This window comes from Hyla sarda, chromosome 5 (genome assembly GCF_029499605.1).
Source record: "Hyla sarda isolate aHylSar1 chromosome 5, aHylSar1.hap1, whole genome shotgun sequence".
Classification (NCBI taxonomy): Eukaryota; Metazoa; Chordata; class Amphibia; order Anura; family Hylidae; genus Hyla; species Hyla sarda.
The window spans coordinates 345,179,918-345,206,659 of record NC_079193.1 but is presented as its reverse complement, the minus strand read 5'-3'; the positions used below and the strand labels follow the sequence as shown (position 1 = coordinate 345,206,659).

The 26,742-nt window shown below is 42.4% G+C and overlaps 1 protein-coding gene across 2 annotated transcripts in view; it reads left to right on the top strand.

Annotated features, from left to right (window-relative positions):
- The window catches only part of NUDCD1 (NudC domain containing 1), a 168,364-nt gene that overhangs the window by 101,060 nt on the left and 40,562 nt on the right, over window positions 1-26,742 (top strand). For both annotated transcript variants that reach the window (XM_056522603.1, XM_056522602.1), the window contains exons 6-8: window positions 847-1,054; window positions 19,413-19,557; window positions 22,482-22,607. In XM_056522603.1, coding sequence (XP_056378578.1) covers window positions 847-1,054; window positions 19,413-19,557; window positions 22,482-22,607 — 479 coding nt within the window. The remainder of the gene's footprint in view (window positions 1-846; window positions 1,055-19,412; window positions 19,558-22,481; window positions 22,608-26,742) is intronic.

The following is a 26,742-nucleotide window of genomic DNA, read 5'->3' as shown; positions in this document are numbered from 1 at the left end:
CTGCGGCCAGTGATTGGCTGAAAAAGGAAAGGTTCTACTAGTTGATTGGTGAAGAGGAGACACCGGACCGCACAGAGGGAAACGGCATCTGCAGGGACCGGGAGTAGGTGAGCAGAAGGTTTTTTTATATTTTTCTCCCTGCATCCTTTTACTTAGCTCTGTGTTTTTCTACCAGGGTGCCTTCAGCTGTTGTGAAACTACAACTACCAACATGCCCGGACAGCCTTTGCCGGTCCGGGCATGCTGAGAGTTGTAGTTTTGCAACAACTGGAGGCACCCTGGTTGGGCAACCCTGACTTTTAGTATTTAAATTGGTCTTTACCTGCTGTGGCCGGCCCCCGCCTGCAGCAGCTAAATATCACACCATGCCCCCTCAATGCAAGTCTATGGGAGGGGGCGTGGCGGCCGCCACGCCCCCTCCCATAGACTTCCATTGAGGGGGCGTGGTGTGACATCACTAGGGGCGTGGTCCTGACATTACGACCCCCACCATCGTTTTCCTAACGAATGCTGAGTGCTGCACAGAGATTGCTGGGGTCCCAGCTGCAGGACCCCCATGATCAGACATCTTATCCCCATCCTATGATGTCTAGGGGCAGAGTACCCCTTTAAAAGCAACCTAAAAACCCATCTCTTTAGAAAAGCCTACAATAACACTGCTGCCGCTGTATTGCCCTATGAACATCTACTTTCCAAACTGCTCACAGATGACCAGCTGTATCTTAACCCATTGTCGTATGTACAGCACCTTGGAACAAAGAACGCTATAAAAATGTATGATAATTATTATAATAAAAATAATTTTTGCCATTGACATATCTTGTGTGTTTTTCTTTTTTTTTGTAGAGCCCCTTTATACCTGGCAGCAGACAGCAGAAGATGTGACCCTCGCCTTCCCCCTTCCCGATGGCATAACCAAAGAGCACATTAAGATCCATTTTTCTCCCGATCACTTCAGTATATCATTGAGGGACCAGGAGCCATTTCTGAAGGGACAGCTTTACTCTGTGATTGATCATGAAAGCAGCACTTGGATTCTGAAAGATGAAAGAAGGTACGTGGTTCTTTTCATAGCTCAAGTTAAAAGGCATCTGAATATTTTTGTAACCTTACTTTACATTATACATTTGGAATCTGATCGGAAACCTGCTCCCCTCCCTTACATTTACTGGTTAAAGTGAATGCTAAGCTTGAGTACAATTCATGCACCCCGTAACAGAAAAACTGGCTCAGCACCTCTTTGTTATTGTGTATCTTTGGAGGGTTAATCTTAAAGGGTTTTTAAAGGGTTAATCCAGAAATAGAAAAACAGAGCTAATTTCTTTAAAAAAAAAAAACAGCTCCCCAGGTTGCGTGTTGTATTACAACATGGCTCAATGTACTTCAACTGAGCTGCAGAACCACACCCAACCTGGAGACAGACAGGGAGTGGTTTTTGAAGGAAATGGCTCTGTTTTTCTATTCCTGGATAAACCCTTTAACATCAAGTTGACACCCTCAGTCATATGAAAAATGTTATGAACCCAGACAATCCTTTTAATGTACAATAAGTACATGTATGTGTTTAATGGGGTAAGCAAGTGTATGATGTTCATATTCGTAAATACAGCATATAAACTGGGGTTGTTTTCATTAAGACAATAAAAAAAAAAGGGTCTAAATTATTTATAAGAACCCATTATACTATGTGGTTCTACCCCCCTCTCCCTCTTCTTTTTCCCTCATTCCTTACTTTACTTCTGCTCCCTATGAGGAAATTTACTCAAGTTCGTCTTCCCATCCTTTGCCTAATTTTACTAGGCGTTATTAACTTAAAGGGGTACTCCGCTGCTAGACATGTTAACCTCTATCCAAAGGTCGCCGCTGCGGCACCCCAGTCATCCGATGCATGGAACGAACTCCGCTCTGTGCCGGATGACTGGCGTTCACAGCTGCCACACCCCCTCCATTCAGGTCTATGGGAAAAGGTGTGACAGGTAAGTACTAGCTGTCACACCCCCATAGACATTAATGGAGGGGACTAAGATTGGGATAAGATGTCTAGCAACGGAGTACCCCTTTAACCTAGACCTCCTAGTGACTTCAACAGAATCTAAACTTACAGATGATGTAGAGTTGTAGCATATTAACTAGATGTGTTAACCCACCAAGTCAGACTGTTAACTGCAACATCTGGTCCTCGCTCCTAGATCGCATTAATATGATTAAGATGATCTACCTTCCAAAGTTTACGTGTGTGTGTGTGTGTGTGTGTGTGTGTATGTAATATATATATATATATAATGCAAGAAGATACAGCAGCACACCCGGTAGTAAAGTGCAAAAATTGGGATTTATTTAACCCATATCAAATGCGCCGTTTCGACGGCATCCCGCCATCTTTTTAAAGCATGGCGGGATGCCGTCGAAACGTCGCATTTGATATGGGTTAAATAAATCCCAATTTTTGCACTCTACTACCGGGTGTGCTGCTGTATCTTCTTGCATCTTGGATTATCTGTGCAGTCTGCGATTGGGACTTCTATCCTCGCTTGCACCCCAAGATTTTTGCCAGAATACGTGGTTGTGCTGCCTGCTCTCTACATTCATATATATATATATATATATATATATATATATATATTCATATACATACACACAATGTATTCAGATAGTCTTTAGATCCTTTCTCTTTTTTATGTTGCTGCCTTGTGCTTAAATAAAAAAAAGAAATGTTTTTCCACAGAATATTTAATGCCACATAATGAGTATGTTAATACAATTTAGAAATATTTACAGATTTGTTAAATGGGAAAAGCTAAAATTTTGCACTTGGGCCTCCGATTTTTTTTGTGCATCTCTGAGATGTTTGTTGCACAATTTGTACAAAGCCTCCAATTTGTCCCAAATCTACACAAGCCTGGACCTGTCATTCAAAACTGTCTGTGGACAATAGTTTTAAAGTCACACACTTAGTGAGGCAAATGGGTTAAAATTGCGCAGAGGAGGCACCAGAGGAGTACTGAAGTAAAAAATGTGTATTATCTCCATATTTATTTATTTTCTAAGTATTTATTTTGCATTTTCAAAAAATAAACATAAAAGCACAAGATAAAAGCATTCTCCAGATAGTCACAAGGCAAGGCCTAGAGATTGCAAACAAGGGACAAGGCAGTTAGTGCAAACATCAGCATGAGAAAGGGTACAAAGTACGGATCTAAAGAGGGTGGCAGAACCACCCACCAGGTAATAGAATAGGCATATACCCCTTAACCCCCTGTAGCAAAACAGGCCCAACAACAACCGACAACCAAACCCATTCGCACACCCTGGCACTTCCACCACCAGGAAACAAATAACTGTGTCGGATCAGACCAACTGGGACAACCGTCCTGGGGAGTCAGTTGAAGCCTCGAGCAACCAAGGCATCCACACCTTGTAAAATTTCTTTGACAAGGTGAGGTACAAAACCTCATACAGGGGCACATATTTATTAATTAAAGGGGTATTCCAGGCAAAACCTTTTTTTTATATAGATCAACTGGCTCCGGAAAGTTAAACAGATTTGTAAATTACTTCTATTAAAAAATCTTAATCCTTCCAATAGTTATTAGCTTCTGAAGTTTTCTGTCTAACTGCTCAATGATGATGTCACGTCCCAGGAGCTGTGCATGATGGGAGAATATCCCCATAGGAACTGCACAGCTCCCGGGACGTGAGTCATCAGAGAGCAGTTAGACAGAGAACAACAACTCAACTTCAGAAGCTAATAACTATTGGAAGGATTACGATTTTTTAATCAAAGTAATTTACAAATCTGTTTAACTTTCCGGAGCCAGTTGATATATAAAAAAAAAGTTTTGGCCTGGAATACGCCTTTAAGCTAGTCTACCTGGACAAAAGGGGGGGGAGGGGTCCTTCCAAGTCATTACAACCACCTTATGTGCACAAAAGAGGAGAAAACGGATTAATAGGCGTATGTGAGTACTGGACAATGGACATCATTGGCAAGCCCCAGAAGGCACACCTGAGGAGTAAGGAGAAATGGTAAACAAAGTTATCTGCCAAAAACTGCACCACCTCCCTCCAGAAAGGGGCAATACTGGGACAGCTCCACCACCTCCACAGAACAACGGAAACAAACATCAGGAGGAGAGACACCAATATGCTTCAGTTTCTCCGGGGTGAAGTAAAGACTCAATATAAATTGGGATTGAATCAGCATGTCTCTAACACTGACTACAGTGGGATAGTACAACTTCTCCACCTCCTTCCATTGGTTGCCAGACAAGTCAGGGATATCCTCCACCTCCCAAAGGCCAACTCAAAGGGACTAGGCCCCAAAATCTGTAGAAGGGCATATGCTTGAGTAAGGGATTTGGAAAGGTCTGTAGTGCCCAGGAGAAGCTCCACCTCAGAAAAGGTAGGTGTGACCATCAAGGAGTCAATATGTGCCAGTACAGCATGTCTTAATTGGAGTACCTGAAGAAGGCACTCCCAGGTATATGATAATGTTTGTGCATGTCGGAAAAGTACATGAAAACATGATCCTCCCCAAACAGATGGACAACCAAATTTGACTCCATGAGTACCCCAGAAGCCGGCCCCCTGTAACTCATGTAGGGGAGGAAGGTGAATATTCCCCCACAGAGGTGCCCTAGGAGAGACAAGCGGTTGTGGAAACCGCCCGGACACCACGGACCAAACCATAGCATCCGTTTTAAGGGACAGGTTATGAGGAATTAGGAGTACCTGTAAAGCGTGATGGTAAGGCCTTCATTAGACCCCACAAGTAACATAACATAGTTCATAAGGTTGAAAAAAAAGACCAGAGTTCATCAAGTGCCCCAGCCAAAGCAGTAGCCGCATTCGAGAGATCCAGGTCGATCCACCATGCTGCATAAACCGGTTGGGAGGCAAGTAAATAGTTATAAATATCAGGGGCGGCAAACCCATCATGTCGTTTAGGTGCCTGGAGGAGAGGCCAACCAAGTCTAGGAGATTTGCCCTGCTGGTAGAAGGATCTCAGAATGCTACATAACTGGATAAAAAATGCTTGAAAGGAAGGAGAGGGGCCAAATGAAAAAGGTACAGGCTAGCACCAGATTTATCACGTTTTGCACCATTTAATAAATGTGTTGCATGTACACCTTTTCAGTACTCCCGATGAACCCCTTTAAAGGGGTATTCGCCACCCACCTGTTTGAGCTGCACGCCAGAGTGTCGTGACGTACATGTTCTTGTTCTGACTCCTTTAGTGCCTTACTCTATTCATTTAAAGTACTATAAATAGCAATTCATTATTTCTGTATATGTCTGATGGTTCTTATATGCAGAACCCACATCTGCTGTTACTTCTACATATTTGCTTTTACTCTAATAATCTCCATTTGCTAAGACAGAACCCGCACGTTGTATAAGGTTTAATACCTGTCATTTCGGAGAATAGAATTTCCTCTGTGGACTGAGCAGGGAGATGGAGTGTTTTATTATGGAAGGTATAGATGCCATATAATTCTATACATTTATCTCTAAGTACTGGATATCTATCCTGTCATATCTGGATCCAGCACTGGTTATATCCAGAAGCTGCACTATATTATTCATACGCCTCCTGGTGAGCTTTCTATTCACTAGAAATAAATGCATTTCCTTATGCTGAATAGTTTCTCTTTAGAAGGGGGCCTGTTCCTACAAAAGGATATAGTAAAAAGGTTTCCCCTACCTTGCATTCCTCATACAATAACAGTGATGTTGTGCTGTCCTTCTGTTATTCCTCCTGGAAATGTATTAAAAAGAGAGTTTGGTGCCACCATTCCTCTTGTAATGGGGCCTATCCCTACCACTATCCAGTTATTGCTGACCATGTCAAACAGTGTATGAACATGGGGGCGCACATTAAAGAGGAATGGTCCATTACAGGGTTCTGAGAAGAGGTGCTCTAGTATGTATGTATTTGTTTGTTTAATTAACTCCTTAAGGACGCAGCCTATTTTGGTCTTAAAGGGGTACTCCACTGGCCAGCATTTTGAACATATAGTTCCGACCTCTGTGTGCGCACTGCGGGGGTCAGACACGCCCCCTCGTGATGTCATGCCACGCCCCGTCAATGCAAGACTTGCATCGAAGCGGTGTGATGTGACATCACGAGGGGGCGTTGCCGACCCCTGCAGCGTGCACACAGCGTTTGGAACTAAATGTTCCGAACGCTGGCCAGTGGTGTACCCCTTTAAGGACACAGACAATTTTATTTTTGCATTTTCGTTTTTCCCTCCTTGCCTTCTAAAAATCAAGCGAAATAAGAGAATAGGAGACAAAAAATGGAGGACAGCGCCTCATGTAATTCCGCGTGGAAAGATAGCCCCAAATGTCCCTGGGGTTGAAAAAGGGAGAAGTTACTCCCGAAACGCGTCTTGCACCCTGCCGTTCCTTTTGTCCTAAGTATTTGTGTCAATAAAATTTGATACTTTTTTACTCCTGGACTCATTGTGAAATTGATCCTAGATGAGCAGCGCCACCGCAAATATTTTTTCTACTTTTATTCATTTCTAAAAATCATAACTCGCTTATATTTTCATCCACAGACACAAGAGGGCTTATTTTTTTTGCACGACAAATTGTCCTTTGTAATTACATCACTCCTTTAACCATAAAATGTATTGCGTAACCCAAAAAATATTTTGTGTGGGGAAGTTAAAAGGAAAACCGCAATTTTACTAATTTTGGAAGGTTTTGTTTTCACGCTGTACATTTTACGGTAAAATTGCATATTTTCTTTATTCTGTGGGTCAATACGATTATAATAATATTAATGGTTACATACATTTCTATTACTGTATTGCTTTAAAAAAAAATCTAACTTTAACAAAATTTGTATGTTTAAATGGGTTATCAAGGAATAGAAAAACAGAGCTAATTTCTTTCAAAAACAGTTCCACATCTGTCCTCAGGTTGTGTGTGGTATTACAACTTGGTAGGATTTTATATTGGAGAATATGTAGTGTGAATAGGCCCTATAAATGTTGAGTTAGTTAAATACAAAAAATATTAGAAAGTTGCAGAACTTGAAGATAACATTTTGCATAAAAACCTTTTTGTCTTTTCTCTGAAATAAAATTCTGTAAATAACAGTCCTGGAGTTGTCACCTTTTAAGAGTATAAGATTTCCTTTCTAAGTTGTTACATATGTTTTTTTGGTAAAGGTAGCAGTCTGCCAATTAGTCTCTTTTACAAAACAATAGGAAGGAGACTAGACTCCTGAATTCTGTCTAGTTCTGCAATAATACAAGGATAGTGGGAGACATCACTCTCCATGACTTATTGTGAAAGTTAATGTTCTGTAAGATCTCTGCCTTCACACTCCACAAAGTTCATGCTGTCAAAATCGAAGTGTTCAACTCTTAAAGTTCTATCGGGAGCTCTAAGACGTGTCTCCTACACCTCTGCATGTGGGAACCACAAGATGTAGCCTTCAATCAAAGAACGCTGCTCCAACTTGTCTTCTTACTTCACTGTGAACCTTCAGTGCTTCTTAAAAATCGTCTTTATATAAGAAGTAAAGGTAGTGAAAGGATGTGACCTCACATCTGGGGAGGCGTCTGGTTCCTAGAACGCTTATTTCAACTAAACTCCTTAACATTAAAATTGCAAGACCAAGAAGGCCAAGACGTAAGTAGCAGATGTGGCTAAGATCTGCAAATAATCAGATTGTCAAGCACCTAGTACCAATCTGTGTTCTGTGGGAGGGCTTCTATGGTACAAAAGAAAGATCAAAAGCAAATTTTCCCCCATAGTCTATTTGACAACACACCTGAGAATGTCTTCTCCTGACTGGGAGAGGAAAAACATGCAGAGAGATTAAACCCCACCCTTCCTTCCTTCAGCAGTGTTTTTCCTGTCATTGTCGAGAAGAGGTAACCAGCGAGATGCTGGGAGATCCTAATGGGGATTCCCTGATGAAGAATTGTAACCTCTAGTATCAGAAATGGACAGTGGTCTTTCCCCTTTCCTCCTTGGGTAGTTGGGGCTGTTGCCCGGAATTCTGATTTTATCTTCTGATTATCTCCCCAGCAAAATTCCCCAACCAGTGGAAGCGTAGACAATGGCCACATGTGGGGTAGAAGCGCCTGGGACCAGATTGGCGCTTCTAGTATTTCTACGGCCCCACATGACGTGCCTGCTTCTTTCTGTCTTGGTTGCTGTCTCATGCTTGGGCAGGAGCAGTGTGCATTCCAAAGCACACTTTCGGTGGCAATGGCACTGACCAAAAGTGACATCTAAAGGCCTGTCTGCAGGAATTATGTACCTTTTGTCACTGGGTAGCGCAGTCCTGGCACAAGATTTAACAGGGAGACAAGGATGCTTCTATTCTTAACCAAAATCTAAGAAATGTGCTATTTGTGGAAACAAGCCTTCTTCTTTTGGAGGTTCTGTGGTCGGACGCTAGGTGATTCTCTGTAAGTTCTCAGGTGTGCTGTTGTGACACGATGGGGAAAACAGTGCATTATAGTCATCAATAATTCCATTTCTAGCAAGTAGATACTGGAATATCTGAAATTCTTTTTCCCTTCTTCTTTCCCAGATTGTTCTTTTTTTTATATCCATTAGGTTTTTAACCCCTGTGGATGTTTTTCTTGTCCCACACAGTAGAAGGCAATCTCAGGTGTACTGTCGTAGAGTCTCTAAAAATTTAATTATTTGTTAGTGTTTTTTCAGCCACATGAAACCTCTATGGCCAGATCAAGTCAGTACAGTATGATTTATGTGATGCTTCCTGTTCATTAACATTTCATTTATTGCCACTTAACTGAACTGAGAGACCTTGGTGAATCACTTGAGCAGATCACTAAGCCAGTAGGCCATGATGTCAGCACTGTTCACTGTTGCATGTCCCAGTGGTTGTAAGTTCAACAACAACGAATTGGATGACAGCAAGAGGTACACAGAGGAAAACCTCTCTATGGAGAGATCATCAGATAAGAAGACTGGCACATAGTGTTCCATTTTGTACTGCAAGTGAAGTTGGATATCACATACCAAGACTAGGGCGTTGAACAATGTCTACACAAACCATCAGAAGGCACTTGCACCACATTGGGCCAAATTTTAAGTTACAGGTGCTTAACTAGAGGTGACCTCATACGACTAATCTCCAAGGCTATCGTGGGACAGAGTAAGACAGCAATGACGGCAGAAATAGAGGCCTATACTCCTAATTCTAGGCATTCAGAGGGAAACCTCACACTGGTCCTACTCCGGGGATTATGGTGTGGGGTGGCACAATGCACAGTAGCCGGACCCCATTAGACTTAATTTCAGGTACACTAAAAGCTTGATGTTAACTTGATTTGGGTATAGAAGCAGAGATACAGACATTTCTCTGACGTTTTCCAGGAGCTTTGGCGTTGTTACTGTGAGGAGTCTGTTCGGCCTAAACATGCTACTATGGCTTGCAGCGTCTTTGGACTTGTCTCCCACTGAGCACATCTGGGATGTCATTCATTGGCAAAGGAAGCTGCCAGCAGCCTATTTTGATGATTTGCGTTCCCAGATGCATTCAGCGTGGCAGAAAATTCATTAGATGACCATTAGGAACAACATTGATAACATGCCAGGATGTGTAAGTGTGTGTATGTCTGCACTTGACACTTATATGCCATAGTAAATAAATCTATAGCAGATAAATCAAGTTGTTATGAATAGTTTGCATCCACTTTTTTATCATTTGCATATCATTAATATGTCTCAATCCTGTAATTTCCATAATTCCATGACTTTTCCTTCTTGGTGTTGAGGAGTGTAATGTTTTTAAATGAAAGCAGTGCTGTTCTTCATCCTGTGTCTCTCCTAGATGCAGGGAAACTTTTAACTCCCAGCATGCCTGCCATAACAGCGCAAATTGTCACAACTCTGTACTCATCACTTGTAGGCCGGTTACACTTAGGCATGTTACAGGCTGACCATGTTTCTGATATCCTGAACTGACCCGAATATGGTTATGACTAGGATGTATCTGCCCCATACACATCCACACTTGTTTCTGGCGAGTGTGCTTATGTTTTCTCTGACAATAGTCTCACTTTAAAACCAAATAATTGGGTCTAACCATTCTTTCCTCCAACATATTCAGCACATGTCCATTCATGGTCATCCAATTCTTCCAGAAAACGTGACAGATCCATCCCCAAAGACAGAGCAATTTCCCCCAAGTCCACCGAGAAGGGGAAAAGAAGAGACCCAAATGCATAACATCCTCTACATAAGCCTCATAAAAATTAAACTTCATCTGTAATGCTATCTAAACAATCAGGTTAAAACTAACTGGTATTCTGTTCTTGATGCTCTGGATGAACACTGCTATAGGTCCTGCAGTGCATGATGTGTTGCACTTATTGTTGTCCTGCAGTATGTGATGTGGTGCACATATTGGTGTCCTGCAGTATGTGATGTGTTGCACTTATTGGTGTCCTGCAGTATGTGATGTGTTGCACTTATTGGTGTCCTGCAGTATGTGATGCGGTGCACTTATTGGTGTCCTGCAGTATGTGATGTGGTGCACTTATTGGTGTCCTGCAGTATCTGATGTGTTGCACTTATTGGTGTCCTGCAGTATGTGATGTGGTGCACTTATTGGTGTCTTGCAGTATGTGATGTGTTGCACTTATTGGTGTCCTGCAGTATATGATGTACTGCACTTATTGGTGTCCTGCAGTATGTGATGTGTTGCACTTATTGGTGTCCTGCAGTATGTGATGTGGTCCATTTATTGGTGTCCTGCAGTGCGCGATGGTGTGCACTTATTGGTGTCCTGCAGTGCGTGATGTGTTGCACTTTTTGGTGTCCTGCAGTATGTGATGTGGTGCACTTATTGGTGTCCTGCAGTGCGTGATGTGTTGCACTTTTTGGTGTCCTGCAGTATGTGATGTGTTGCACTTATTGGTGTCCTGCAGTATGTGATGTGTTGCACTTATTGGTGTCCTGCAGTATGTGATGTGTTGCACTTATTGGTGTCCTGCAATATGTGATGTGGTTCACTTATTGGTGTCCTGCAGTATGTGATGTGGTGCACTTATTGGTGTCCTGCAGTATGTGATGTGGTGCACTTATTGGTGTCCTGCAGTATGTGATGCACTTATTGGTGTCCTGTAGTATGTGATGTGGTGCACTTATTGGTGTCCTGCAGTATGTGATGTGGTGCACTTATTGGTGTTCTGCAGTATGTGATGTGTTGCACTTATTGGTGTCCTGCAGTATGTGATGTGGTGCACTTATTGGTGTCCTGCAGTATGTGATGTGGTGCACTTATTGGTGTCCTGCAGTATGTGATGTGTTGCACTTATTGGTGTCCTGCAGTATGTGATGTGGTGCACTTATTGGTGTCCTGCAGTATGTGATGTGTTGCACTTACTGGTGTCCTGCAGTATGTGATGTGGTGCACTTATTGGTGTTGTGCAGTATGTGATGTGTTGCACTTATTGGTGTCCTGCAGTATTGTATGTGTTGCACTTACTGGTGTCCTGCAGTATGTGATGTGGTGCACTTATTGGTGTCCTGCAGTATGTGATGTGTTGCACTTATTGGTGTCCTGTAGTATGTGATGTGGTGCACTTATTGGTGTCCTGTAGTATGTGATGTGTTGCACTTATTGGTGTCCTGCAGTATTGTATGTGTTGCACTTATTGGTGTCCTGCAGTATGTGATGTGGTCCATTTATTGGTGTCCTGCAGTGCGCGATGGTGTGCACTTATTGGTGTCCTGCAGTGCGTGATGTGTTGCACTTTTTGGTGTCCTGCAGTATGTGATGTGTTGCACTTATTGGTGTCCTGCAGTATGTGATGTGTTGCACTTATTGGTGTCCTGCAGTATGTGATGTGTTGCACTTATTGGTGTCCTGCAATATGTGATGTGGTTCACTTATTGGTGTCCTGCAGTATGTGATGTGTTGCACTTATTGGTGTCCTGCAGTATGTGATGTGGTGCACTTATTGGTGTCCTGCAGTATGTGATGTGTTGCACTTATTGGTGTCCTGCAGTATGTGATGTGGTGCACTTATTGGTGTCCTGCAGTATGTGATGCACTTATTGGTGTCCTGTAGTATGTGATGTGGTGCACTTATTGGTGTCCTGCAGTATGTGATGTGGTGCACTTATTGGTGTCCTGCAGTATGTGATGCGGTGCACTTATTGGTGTCTTGCAGTATGTGATGTGGTGCACTTATTGGTGTCCTGCAGTATGTGATGTGGTGCACTTATTGGTGTCCTGCAGTATGTGATGCACTTATTGGTGTCCTGTAGTATGTGATGTGGTGCACTTATTGGTGTCCTGCAGTATGTGATGTGGTGCACTTATTAGTGTCCTGCAGTATGTGATGTGTTGCACTTATTGGTGTCCTGCAGTATGTGATGTGTTGCACTTATTGGTGTCCTGCAATATGTGATGTGGTTCACTTATTGGTGTCCTGCAGTATGTGATGTGGTGCACTTATTGGTGTCCTGCAGTATGTGATGTGGTGCACTTATTGGTGTCCTGCAGTATGTGATGCACTTATTGGTGTCCTGTAGTATGTGATGTGGTGCACTTATTGGTGCCCTGCAGTATGTGATGTGTTGCACTTATTGGTGTTCTGCAGTATGTGATGTGTTGCACTTATTGGTGTCCTGCAGTATGTGATGTGGTGCACTTATTGGTGTTCTGCAGTGCGCGATGGTGTGCACTTATTGGTGTCCTGCAGTATGTGATGTGGTGCACTTATTGGTGTCCTGCAGTATGTGATGTGTTGCACTTATTGGTGTCCTGCAGTATGTGATGTGGTGCACTTATTGGTGTCCTGCAGTATGTGATGTGGTTCACTTATTGGTGTCCTGCAGTATGTGATGTGGTGCACTTATTGCTGTCCTGCAGTATGTGATGTGGTTCACTTATTGGTGTCCTGCAGTATGTGATGTGGTTCACTTATTGGTGTCCTGCAGTATGTGATGTGGTTCACTTATTGGTGTCCTGCAGTATGTGATGTGGTGCACTTATTGGTGTCCTGCAGTATGTGATGTGTTGCACTTACTGGTGTCCTGCAGTATGTGATGTGGTGCACTTATTGGTGTCCTGCAGTATGTGATGTGGTGCACTTATTGGTGTCCTGCAGTATGTGATGTGGTGCACTTATTGGTGTTGTGCAGTATGTGATGTGTTGCACTTATTGGTGTCCTGCAGTATGTGATGTGTTGCAGTTATTGGTGTCCTGTAGTATGTGATGTGGTGCACTTATTGGTGTCCCGTAGTATGTGATGTGTTGCACTTATTGGTGTCCTGCAGTATTGTATGTGTTGCACTTATTGGTGTCCTGCAGTATGTGATGTGTTGCACTTATTGGTTTTCTGCAGTATGTGATGTGGTGCACTTATTGGTGTCCTGCAGTATGTGATGTGGTGCACTTATTGGTGTCCTGCAGTATGTGATGTGTTGCACTTATTGGTGTCCTGCAGTATGTGATGTGTTGCACTTATTGGTGTCCTGCAGTATGTGATGTGTTGCACTTATTGGTGTCCTGCAGTATGTGATGTGGTGCACTTATTGGTGTCCTGCAGTATGTGATGTGTTGCACTTATTGGTGTCCTGCAGTATGTGATGTGTTGCACTTATTGGTGTTCTGCAGTATGTGATGTGTTGCACTTATTGGTGTTCTGCAGTATTGTATGTGTTGCACTTATTGGTGTTCTGCAGTATGTGATGTGGTGCACCTATTGGTGTCCTGCAGTATGTGATGTGTTGCACTTATTGGTGTCCTGCAGTATTGTATGTGTTGCACTTATTGGTGTCCTGCAGTATGTGATGTGTTGCACTTATTGGTGTCCTGCAGTATTGTATGTGTTGCACTTATTGGTGTCCTGCAGTATGTGATGTGGTGCACTTATTGGTGTTCTGCAGTATGTGATGTGTTGCACTTATTGGTGTCCTGCAGTATGTGATGCGGTGCACTTATTGGTGTCCTGCAGTATGTGATGTGTTGCACTTATTGGTGTTCTGCAGTATGTGATGTGTTGCACTTATTGGTGTCCTGCAGTATGTGATGCGGTGCACTTATTGGTGTCCTGCAGTATGTGATGTGTTGCACTTATTGGTGTCCTGCAGTATGTGATGTGTTGCACTTATTGGTGTCCTGCAGTATGTGATGTGGTGCACTTATTGGTGTCCTGCAGTATGTGATGTGTTGCACTTATTGGTGTCCTCTTGCAGTGCGCGATGGTGTGCACTTATTGGTGTCCTGCAGTATGTGATGTGGTGCACTTATTGGTGTCCTGCAGTATGTGATGTGGTGCACTTATTGGTGTCCTGCAGTATGTGATGTGTTGCACTTATTGGTGTCCTGCAGTGCATGATGTGGTGCACTTATTTGTGTCCTGTAGTATGTGATGTGTTGCACTTATTGGTGTCCTGCAGTATGTGATGTGTTGCACTTATTGGTGTCCTGCAGTATTGTATGCGTTGCACTTATTGGTGTCCTCCTGCAGTGCGCGATGGTGTGTACTTATTGGTTTCCTCCTGACAATATTTGGGTTTGTGGCTGTTTGCAGGTCACCAACTTTCCTTTAGCCACCCTCCAGCCCTTCACAAGTACCCAACTGAATTGTCGTGACCTAGCAGAGGCTTGGGCAGGCCCTAGGCCACACATGGTCTTCCCTAACCTTCAATGAAGAGGGATCAATGTAATTTCTACCTCACATAACTTCTTTTCTTGTGTTGGAGGGTTAGGGAATGTTGTCTCTTCTCCTTTCGGAGATGTCTTGAGATTGATTGCACGGGCCATGATTTGCCTTAATATGTGAAGTCCTTGAACCACATGTCCTCCTGTATAAATAGATGAAAATAAGAATCCTTTTTGCCAATGGCACATCGAGCTCTGTTCACAGCAGACTGCAAAACTGTGAAATCATTCAGAGAAAGTATTTTTCTATCTGTCTGTTTGGTGTTGCATGTTTAATGCACCATGAAGGGGAACACATCTGAAATGACAGGAAAAGAACTGCTTAATGATTCCTTCCAGTGAGGAACACTCCGCCGCTTCCAAGATGAAACGTTTGTTACATCTGGCACATCACCGTCCCGGGGTCCTGATCGGCTTAGAGAAGAGGTTGTACTTTAATTGGGAATTTGGGTATTGACCTCTGCTTTATGATAACTCCCCCTATTCATGCTGACAGTAGTTTGATGTGACACCTTCATGTCTTCCCTTTTATTTTATGGACTCACCTTCTCTACTTGCTGTAATTCCAGCCTTAATCTGGGTGAACGCTCAAGTGCCTTGGTTTGACTGCATTTATTTCTATTTTTATGCAGTAATTTAAAGTGCTTAAGTTTAATTTATTACATTCAATCAAAGGGTCTCCATTCACTCTCCCTTTAAGGTTGGTTAAGGTCTACCTTCTTCTGCGACATCTTCATTTTCTTTCATTACACATCTTTTGTTTATCGCAGCCACTTTTCGATCTATATAGGGAAGCACAACAGCCCATCTTCCTTTTATTCACATTGTTATGAGCCTGTCATTTTTACTTTTCTTTGATGCCATCCAATTCCCTTCTGTAAAACATGGAAAGGTTCAGACACAGTTTATCTATTGATCCTAAGCTTCATATCTTCCATCTCCTGCACTTTAAACTCGACAGCCCCCAATCTGTTGCCAGACAATAAAAGCCAACATACCCTCTTCAATGGACTGCCGATCCATATTGTCATGGTGAGACCTAAACATTGAGATATTGATGTTTTGGGTTTCCAATAAATTTTGTGTTGCAGTTTTGTAACTATGTTGTGATCCCCCAGTGTACATAACATCCCTTTCAATTAAAAATCATAGCGTGCAAAGTATTGACCTAAATTTGTAGGCAAAATCAAATGAACTCAACTGAACTCCACAGGCATTCTTTATGCCAATGCCCTTTATCTTTATAAAAGCGAGCATGTTTTTTAGTGTCCCTCCCTCCCTCCCCCCCCACACTTTCATTTAGTACATGAATAGGCAATGACATTTATTAGACATGCCTAAAGTGGCATTTCCATAAAAAAAATAAAAATAAACCTCCCATTTTGCCAAGCAAGATGTCTATTATACAGTGGGGCAAAAAAGTATTTAGTCAGCCACCAATTGTGCAAGTTCTCCCACTTAAAAGATGAGAGAGGCTTGTCTTTTCATCATAGGTATACCTCAACTATGAGAGACAGAATGAGAAAAAAATCCATAAAATAACATTGTCTGATTTTTAAAGAATTTATTTGAAAATTATGGTGGAAAATAAGTATTTGGTCACCTACAAACAAGCAAGATTTCTGGCTCTCACAGACCTGTAACTTTAATGTCACGACCACGCCCCTCATGACATCATGCCACGCCCCCTCCGTTCATGTCTATGGGAGGGGGGGGGGGGATGACTACTGACAGGCCTCCTCCCATTGACATGAATGAAGGGGACCGTAACTGTGAGGTCACATTCACGGCCGCTCACTCCAAGCGTTTTGAACAAAATGTTCAGAACACTGGGGCATGGGAGTACCCCTTTAAAGGCAAACAGCTTACTGCTTATACAATATACAACTCAATGAATATTGAGTTGAAAAGAGAAATCTACAGAGTGGGCCATTTATATGGATACACCTTAATAAAATGGGAATGGTTGGTGATATGAACTTCCTGTTTGTGGCACATTAGTATATGTGAGGGGGGAAACATTTCAAGATGGGTGGTTACTATGGCGGCCATTTTGAAGTCAGCCATTTTGAATCTAACTTTTGTTTTTTCAATAGGAAGAGGGTCATGTGACACATCAAACTTATTGGGAATTTCACAAGAAAAACAATGATGTGCTTGGTTTTAACGTAACTTTATTCTTTCATGAGTTATTGACAAGTTTCTGACCACTTATAAAATGTGTTCAATGTGCTGCCCATTGTGTTGGATTGTCAATGCAACCCTCTTCTCCCACTCTTCACACACTGATAGCAACACCGCAGGAGAAATGATAGCACAGGCTTCCAGTATCCGTATACACTGCTTTATACTACTATATACACCGCAGGAGAAATGCTAGCACAGGCTTCCAGTATCCGTATACACTGCTTTATACTACTATATACACCGCAGGAGAAATGCTAGCACAGGCTTCCAGTATCCGTATACACTGCTATATACTACTATATACAGTGCAGGAGAAATGCTAGCACAGGCTTCCAGTATCTGTATACACTGCTATATACTACTATATACACCACAGGAGAAATGCTAGCACAGGCTTCCAGTATCCGTAGTTTCAGGTGCAGCACATCTTGTATCTTCACAGCATAGTCAATTGCCTTCAGATGACCCCAAAGATATAAGTCTAAGGGGGTCAGATCAACTGGCCCACGATGACCAATCCACTTTCCAGGAAGCTGTTCATCTAGGAATGCTCGGACCTGACACCCATAATGTGGTGGTCACCATCTTGCTGGAAATACTCAGGGAAGGTGCCAGCTTCAGTGCATAAAGAGGGAAACACATCATCATGGAGCAATTTCACATATCCAGTAGCCTTGAGGTTTCCATTGATGAAGAATGGCCCCACTATCTTTGTACCCCATATACCACACCATGCCATAAATTTTTGTGTTCCAACAGTCTTGGAGGGATCTATCCAATGTGGGTTACTGTCAGACCAATAGCGGTGATTTTGTTTGTTAACTTCACCAAAGTTTGCCTGAACAAAATCTTCTGCGTAAACTGAGGGTCCTGTTCCAATTTTTGTTTTGCCCATTCTGCAGCACCTGAAACTACAGATACTGGAAGCCTGTGCTAGCATTTCTCCTGCGGTGTATATAGTAGTGTATACAGATACTGGAAGCCTGTGCTAGCATTTCTCCTGCGGTGTATATAGCAGTGTATACAGATACTGGAAGCCTGTGCTAGCATTTCTCCTGCAGTGTTGCTATCAGTGTGTGAAGAGTGGTAGAAGAGGGTTGCATTGACAATCCAACACAATGGGCAGCACATTGAACACATTTTATAAGTGGTCAGAAACTTGTAAACAACTCATGAAAGAATAAAGTTACGTTAAAACCAAGCACATCATTGTTTTTCTTGTGAAATTCCCAATAAGTCACATGACCCTCTTCCTATTGAAAAAACAAAAGTTGGATTCAAAATGGCCGACTTGAAAATGGCCGCCATGGTCACCACCCATCTTGAAAAGTTTCCCCCCTCACATATACTAATGTGCCACAAACAGGAAGTTAATATCACCAACCATTCCCATTTTATTAAGGTGCATCCATATAAATGGCCCACCCTGTAATTGAAAGTGGCTGTCTGAAAGTATAGAAAAGTTTTTTTTTCCAGGAATGGCGCCACACTTTTCTATGGACTGCAGTCCCCCCCACACCCCACTGCAATACAGTGGTCCCTCAACATACGATGGTAATTTGTTCCACTGATCCATTGTTTGTCGAATCCATCGTATGTTGAGGGATTCGTGCAATGTAAAAAGTACATTTAATACTCACCTGTCCCCGCCGCTCCGGACCGCGTCCTCACCGCTCCCGATGCTGTCCCGCTGCTCCGGCATCTTCTTCGGGATCCTCCGGCTTCTTCCGCATCTTCTCCGGCGTCCGGGCTTCGCTTTCTGGTGACGTTATTACGTTGCGGCATGCGTAGTGACGTAATAACAATGCCTGAAAGCAAGGCAGAAGATGCAGAAGACTCCGGAGGATCGCGAAGTGGACCCGGAGCAGCAGGGATAGGTAAGTGAACCTGTCCAGGATGATTAAACTGCTATTTGACCCCGCAGCTTAAAGGGTAGCTCCCACCATCCTATTTATTTTTTTTTTTTTTGCTAGACCCCCCCCCCCCCCCCCCCCGTTACGGCACTAGCCCGTTCCCTCCTCCTACATAAGTACTGCAACATATCAAAAAATAAAGTTGGTGACAGTGCCCATTTAAGCATTTTGCGCTGTCGGATAGCAGTTAATGCGATGGCCCCAACATATAAAAGCATCGTATGTCGATGCTGACATCGACATGCGATGGCCTCTGAGAGGCCATCGTTTGTCGTTTTGATCATATGTCGGGGCCATCGCATGTCGGGGGGTTACTGTACCAGTGTTCACGGACAAGGATGTCACTGTTTCTGGGGGGGGGGGGGTGGAATCTTTGGGATAAGTGTGGACTAATTTCCTAAGTATTTTTTTTTTATTGACTCACTTCTATAACTATAGCATACAGTTATACCGCGTTATGTTATGTGTCTGGGTATATATCGAGTGTACATACTGAACACAGTATGAACAGCGCTAAAGACAGACTTTTGCTGTTCTGCTCCTTATAAAATGAGACCTTGCAGCCTACGTAGCACTTAGTTTGTATTGTTTCTTAATTTTCAACATCTCTGTAATGTACCATTTGCTCTTGCAGTATCGAGGTCACATTGGCAAAGAGAGATGTGGGCAGTATGTGGGCAGAAGTGGTTGTTGGCGATAAACAAGGAGAATTTGTTGCAGATCCAGCACAATGTGCAGCAATAGCCGAACAGCTGATGCATCTCACATCCGAGGACTTGGTAGGTACAACCATTACTTTGAGGGTTTTTTTTTTAGGTCTATTCCTAAAACAGCCGTTCTGTGTTGATGATTGAATTTATAGTGAAGCACACATTCTACATACTAAGAGCAATTTACTGTAACAAAAAAGTGGACATTAAATCCACACAATAGTTTGCAGAATTGTTGTTAAAGTAACATATAACCAGACATTTTCCTGCAATCAACACTGCAGAAGAAATGTAGAAAAACATTTGAACTATGCAAATGAATGGCAGAACAACTGTGCTGTAATAGATCAGCTGCATGAGGAGCACCTAAGGTGCCTGACTGATCAGGTTCCACCAAACCTGAGTGACTAAAGAAAACGAGACCACAAGGCAGCGCCTCAGATTTTCATGACAATTGACAATTGATCTGAGAGAGGGAGATTTTGCCCCCATAACCTGTCATTACTGTAATTTTATTGTTTTAAGTGCAACACATACATGCGCAATATCCAAATATTTGGTATTTTCTTTATCGGATTAAGCAGCTCCTGAACAATATGTTGTTTTCTTCCTACTGTCACTGGTTCCACCAAGGTATTCTTCATTCTAACAGGAAATCTAGTGCTGCGTTAAAGGGTACTCCGCTGAAAAGATCTTATCCCCATCCAAAGGATAGGGGATAAGATGTCTAATTGCGGGGGGTCCCCAGCCCCAAATCTCCGGTCCGGCAGCGTTGGCATTCGTAAGGCTGGGTTCACACTACATTTTCTCCCATATGGGAGCGCATACGGCAGGGGGGAGCTGAAACCTCGCGCTCCCGTATGCCTTCGTATGCGCTCCCGTATGTAATTCATTTCAATGAGCCAGCCAGAGTGAAACGTTCGGTCCGGTCGGCTCATTTTTGCGCTGTATGCGCTTTTACAACCGGTCCTAAAACCGTGGTTGACCACAGTTTTAGGTCCGGGGAAAAAGCGCATACAGCGCAAAAATGAGCCGACCGGACCGAACGTTTCACTCCGGCCGGCTCATTGAAATGAATTACATACAGGAGCGCATAGAAAGGCATACGGGAGCGCAAGGTTTCAGCTCCCCCCTGCCGTATGCGCTCCCGTATGGGAGAAAACGTGATGTGAACCCAGCCTAACACGGAAGCTTGGGCTATGTACTAGCCGTCATGCCTTCTCCCATAAACATTAATGGAGGGGCGTGGCGGCCGTGTTTACCAGTCATCGGGCACGAAGCGGAGTTCAATCTGTGCACCGAATGACAGGGGTGCCACAGCGGAGATCGCAGGGGTCCCTAGCAGCGGGACCCCCGCAATTAGACATCTTATCCCCTATTATTTAGGTAGGGGATAAGATGTTTTCAGTGGAGTACTTTAACTTCTGTCTTATAGACATCCTTCTGATCCTTCTACTAGGGACAATACAATTTTCCAGTTCCTGTTTATGGTAAAATCCACTTATGCAACAAATATTCATCTTTTCCAATTAGCATCTTTATCTGAAACTTTTTATTTTAAAGAGGATATCTGATATATAGAAAACGAATGTTCAAATGCCCTGTATATATAATAACATAATTATAAAAAAAGACCACTAGAGGTCCCCATACCAGGCAGAGCATAATCCTGTCCAGCTGCAGTATCATCTTTGTCCCAGCTGAGGCACAGGCTGAGAGAAAGTTCAGGAAGTGAACTTCTGTCCTGTTTATCAGACTCCAGTCTAAAAAACAGAGATGATGGGCTTGCAGAGCAGCCTGCAGTGATTGAAGAGACACAGCACAGCACAACAGACTAAGGGAGGAGGATTAGTCATGCAAAGTTATAACACGCCCCTCGAGAGCACAGGACGAAAAACTAAGTGAACAACAGAAAGAAGGTATTTTGTGAGAGAAATATAGATGCTAGACACAAAAAAATTATATTTACACAATAAGGATTAGGTACTGAGTAATATATAACATATTATTTTGTGGGATATGACAGGTACTCTGTAAAGGAATATTCTCAACCAGATAAGGTATCCCCTTTCTACAGAATAGGGGATAACAAACTGTTCTGTGATGGGCTGACCACTGAGACTTTCCGCCAAGCACGAGAACAGAGGAAACAAATTAATGGAGTGCAACATGCATGCACAGCCAACATTACATTTTAATTTGGGAATTTCCCCTTTAAACTTATAAAATAAAAATATACTTCACTTTGGTAAACGTCAAACTCAGACTACCCAGATTATCCTTTCATTGATAGGGAAGAGAAAACCGCAAGCACTCTTCCTGGTCATAGAGAGAACTCTGATCAGTGCAGAGAGTGTAAAAGTGAGCCTGAAGAGTTGAAAAACGTGGTAGACACACATATATAAAAATAGTGACCCCCTTCTTTACCTTCGACCTCCAGAAACGTATGAATTACCCTTTTTTCTTGCTCTAGACCACCAGGGATTTGGTCACCAACCCCTTCTCTGCCCTTAAACCTTGAAACACTGACCTTAAACCTTTCCCTATATCCAGGCTTTCTGATATTAATCCTTTGCCTAGACTAGGAGGGATGTGTGCATTGACTCACTGCACTAGACCACCAGGGATGTTGGCATGGACATTATAAAACTATTTTTTAATACGCTGTATAAAACTTTTTGCCTTGACACTGTGTGGTATTGCATATCTGGCTGCTGTATACCGGTTTTCAGCTCTGTATGGCAATATATATTTGAAGCTGTCTGCATTGTGCAGCTTAGAGGGAGTAGTGCCCAGTCTCTCACTGTTCTGCTCAGTAGATACAATGGTTTACATTGTTGATTTCAATGGTCTCTGTGTAACTCTTTATTCTCAAGTTTGGAAATTTCCTATTGTTTGGGTGACTCTGTGAGTTAGCGCTGTTATAGATGTACAAGATCATATATTAAGATATCATTGGTTTGAAACAATTACATTTTTTGTTTTATAATCAGAACCCAAATCCAGACACTGAAAAGCCTCCGTGCAATGCTCAGGAACTGGAAGAGTGCGACATGTCTCTGGAAGACAGTACAACTTTGTGTAGATTTGATGGTATCACCATGAAGGCTACTCATGTGGTAAGATAATTTTTTTTTTTTTTTTTTTTTTTTAACAATTATATACAGGACAAGCAGATAAAGAAAAAAAAAGGGGCATGAAGAAATACCACTGCTCCTATACCACTATTGCCATTTGATTTGGCCGTCAGAAGATCGTTAGTGACTTTGGTTAGGGCCGTTTCTGTGGAGTGAAGGGAGCGGAAACCAGACTGTAAGGGGTCAAGGAGAGGGTTCTCGGAGAGATAGCGGATAAGGCGGGAGTAGACCAAGCGTTCCAGGAGTTTGGAGATAAAGGGGAGATTTGAGACTGGTCGATAGTTGGCTGCGCAGGACGGGTCCAGAGTTGTTTTTTTTCAATTGTGGGGTTATGATAGAGTGTTTGAAGGAGGAGGGAAAGACCCCAGAAGAGAGGGAGATGTTAAAGATTTTAGTTAGGTGACAGCTGATAACAGGAGGGAAGAAGCAGTGTCAGAAGGTTGTATCCATGTTTCTGTGAGAGCCAGCAGATTAAGAGAATTAGAGAGAAATAAGTCATGAATCTGGGTGAGCTTATTGCACACAGATCGAGAGTTTAGAAGAGCGCAGTTAAAGTTTGTAGTGGTTCCGCAAGAGGCAGGTAGTGTAGAGCAAATATTAGTGAAAGGTGAGCCAGGGTTAGGAGCAATGTCCCCAGCAGCTAAAAGCAGAAGAAAGAAGAGGGAGAGCAGATGGCTGGGGAAGTGATGGAGCGACTTCTGCGCTGTACCATGGAATGAGGTGACTTTGGGTGGTTTATGATGGTGACCAGTGCATGCGAGCAATTCATAGGTGAGGGAAGGAGGCATGGACAGATATATATAGAGTCCACCGGAGAAATCGGTGGGGGATATAAGAGAAAATGTATCGCAATGATGTAAGTAATAAGTGAGTGCATGTTTGTTTTTTTCTGAAAGAGTGACTTTTGTAGTTATAATGTTGAGTTAGTTCCCTTTTGTTCCCTTCTGGGTCAATTCTGGTATAATTCTTGATGTCACACTTAAGAAGCACTTTAGATGGCAGTTTTAGATGGCATAATTGAATGTCTCCAGACCTAAGGTCTAACAGACCTATAGCCTCTAATATATAGTGCTAGGGTAAGCCAGAAAATTGTCAGAGGAGTGCAATCAGGTGTGAAAAAGGGTGGGGAGCAATACAATTTGGGGAAGAAAGTTAAGAAAAAATAAACAGTTTGGGATCACTCAGGGGAAATAAATTGTGATCAAACAAAATAGAAACACTTGCCAGATAACAGTAATAACTATACATGACAATGCAATAATGGGGGAATGGGAGTACACATTCACAAGACAAGTGACATACCAGGTTGATTATTAAAATACAGCTAAACACATAAGCAGTGGTGAGAATAAATGATGGGGGTAGTTGTTCAAGAGATGAATGATGACATACCAGGTTGATTATTTAAATACAGCTAAACACTATCGTAATAATAATAATAATAGTTGATTATTACCTATTGTAACAGAGTTACTCATAAGGCTAATTACTTTCCTCTACACTCCATTCAAATTACCTTTCCTGTAACCCTAATCGTCTGCTTATGTGCCTTTCCATCACAAGGTTGTGATGTGTAAAAGCCCTCACCTCTGATAGATCCGGCGCATCAGGAGTTTTCCACCTTTTAGCAATGGAAATTCTGGCAACTGTAAGTACATGATATATGATGGTGAGATAACATATCGGTATTCTATCTAAAGTTAGAAAAAGTAATGCCACTTCACGTCCCCACTCCAATGAGAAGGGTAGTAAGGACTCCAAATACTCCTTAACCTTAGACCAAAATGGACGGATCAGTTGCCACCAAATGTGGATCATTGTTCCAACCTCCAACACTGTTTTAGCTAACTTATCAGGCATATAATACTACCTATACAGTAACTTGCGGGAGGACTCAGTGGCTGACACATCTAGAGACCTTCCTATGTATATAAAAAGTAATGCTCCACTGTTACTCTGTACATTTTTTCCCCAAATCCTCCTCCCACTGTACCTGAAATGGATAGCGTAAAGGCTTTTTAGTTCGTACTTATTCCCTGTAAGCTTTAGAGATTCCCTTATTGAAACTTGAATTATTTAATAGAAATTTCTCATACCTTGTTCTGCTTATGCTTTGCGGCCATTTAAGAGACCCCAGAAAGTGGCGTATTCTTAGATATTTATAAAACTCCTTATTCGGGAGTAAATATTTATTACTTATAACCGGAAATGAGAGCAGACCGTTACTATCAATCAATTGCGACAAATGAATTATACCTAAATTAATCCACAGAGTAAGGTCTAAATCCATCACATATTTACTTATTGCGGAGAGGGGAATATCTGATACTCGTAGTGGACATATTCCTTTTGTACAATCTAGTTTACTCCAGATTTTTATAGCTGCTATATGGCAGGGGTACCTAACAGGGGGTAAGTAGTTAGGGTTAAAGCGCAAAATCCATAAAAAATTTTGTAAAGATAAGAAGCCCAGGGCATCAGCTTCCATCTCTACCCAATGTGGAGGCTCCTTCTGCCACCACCATTTCTTCAGCTGGTCTAAAATTGTTGCATAATAATACATGTGGAGGCAGGGAACCCCCATTCACCCCCTCACCGGGTGGCTGGTGTAACAGCTGGGCACTCACTCTTGGGTGTTTATTTTCCATAAAAATTGTGAAATTAATCTTTGCAATTCGTTAATATAACTCACGGGAATATTAATTGGCAGATTACGGAAATAATATAACATTTTTGGCAATAAAACCATTTTTATCACTGCTATCCGACAGTCCCAGGGCACCGGGAGCATAGGAAAACCCGAAATATCTTTGACTATCTGGGATTTTAGAAGAGAGAAATTTACCAGAGCTGTTTTAGAGGGTAATGACGTTAATACAATACCCAGGTATGAGATCTGGTCCTCTGCCCAGGTAAATGGAAAAACCGTAGATATAAAACTCCAAACATCTGTAGGGAGATTAAAGGGCAAGGAGTGTAGATTTCTGGGGGTTCGTTAAACATATAATGACATCGTCGGCGAATAATCCTACACAGTGGTTGTTTGTCCCTACTCTGATTCCGGAAATATCCGGCAACGACCTTATATGTTGTGCAAAGGACTCCATCAATAATACAAAAAGTAAGGGGGAAAGCGGGCACCCTTGTCGTGTACCATTGCTGAGAGTGAATTTCTGTGAGATTGCCCCTGCACTCACCACTCTAGTGGTGGGATTTGAATAAAGTGCCATAATAGCTTGTTCAAGTTTAGATGGAATTTTAAATTTCTGTAGAACTTGACACAAATAATCCCAGTGTACCTTATCGAACGCCTTCTCCGCATCCAATGAAAGGAGCAGAGAAGGCGTTCGATCGGTGCACACTTTAGCAATAAGGTCCAGGAAACGCCTAGTACCATCCACTGTCTGACGGCCTTTAACAAAATCAACTTGGTCTTTAAAGACCAATTCTGATAAAATTTTGTTCAAACGGGGCGCCAGAACCATAGCATAGAATTTTATGTCACTATTTAGTAATGAAATAGGTCTTAAATTTGCTGTATTGTCTATTGGTGGTTAGATATTTCTATGGACACGTATTTCAAAAGATATGTGAGCTTCTGTGTTGTCTTCTTGACAGTATTTTCTGCCTTTTAGCTAAATGTTTCCATTTGGGCACTAGGCCTAAATGTCTGATATCGCACATTCTCAATCAACATTTTCATGGATTTACGCTGCCCTTGTCTAAAAAAAAAAAAAAGGGGGGGGGCTGAGCTTAGTATAAAAGGGGGGTGGGCTTCAAAATCCCAATAGATTTACTATAGTTCACATTAGTTACTAGTGTTAACTGTAGTGGGAATATACTCTAGCTTGAAGCTATACTAGATTTCTACATTCAGCACAAAGACTGCTGTGGCAACGTACGTTTACAAAAGACCAGCGTGTAAAACTTCGCTCTTAGTAAATTCCCTTAATGTGAAAGAGCCATTGTGGGGTAATTTCTGTCTCGCAGTTTCACAAAGTCAAGACCACTTTCAATGAAGCCACACCCACATGTCGAGAGAGGGTAAAAAATTTCTGAAAATAATAAATGTGGTGCAAATCACGTAAGCCAGTTTTTGGCATAAATGATGCCAGTA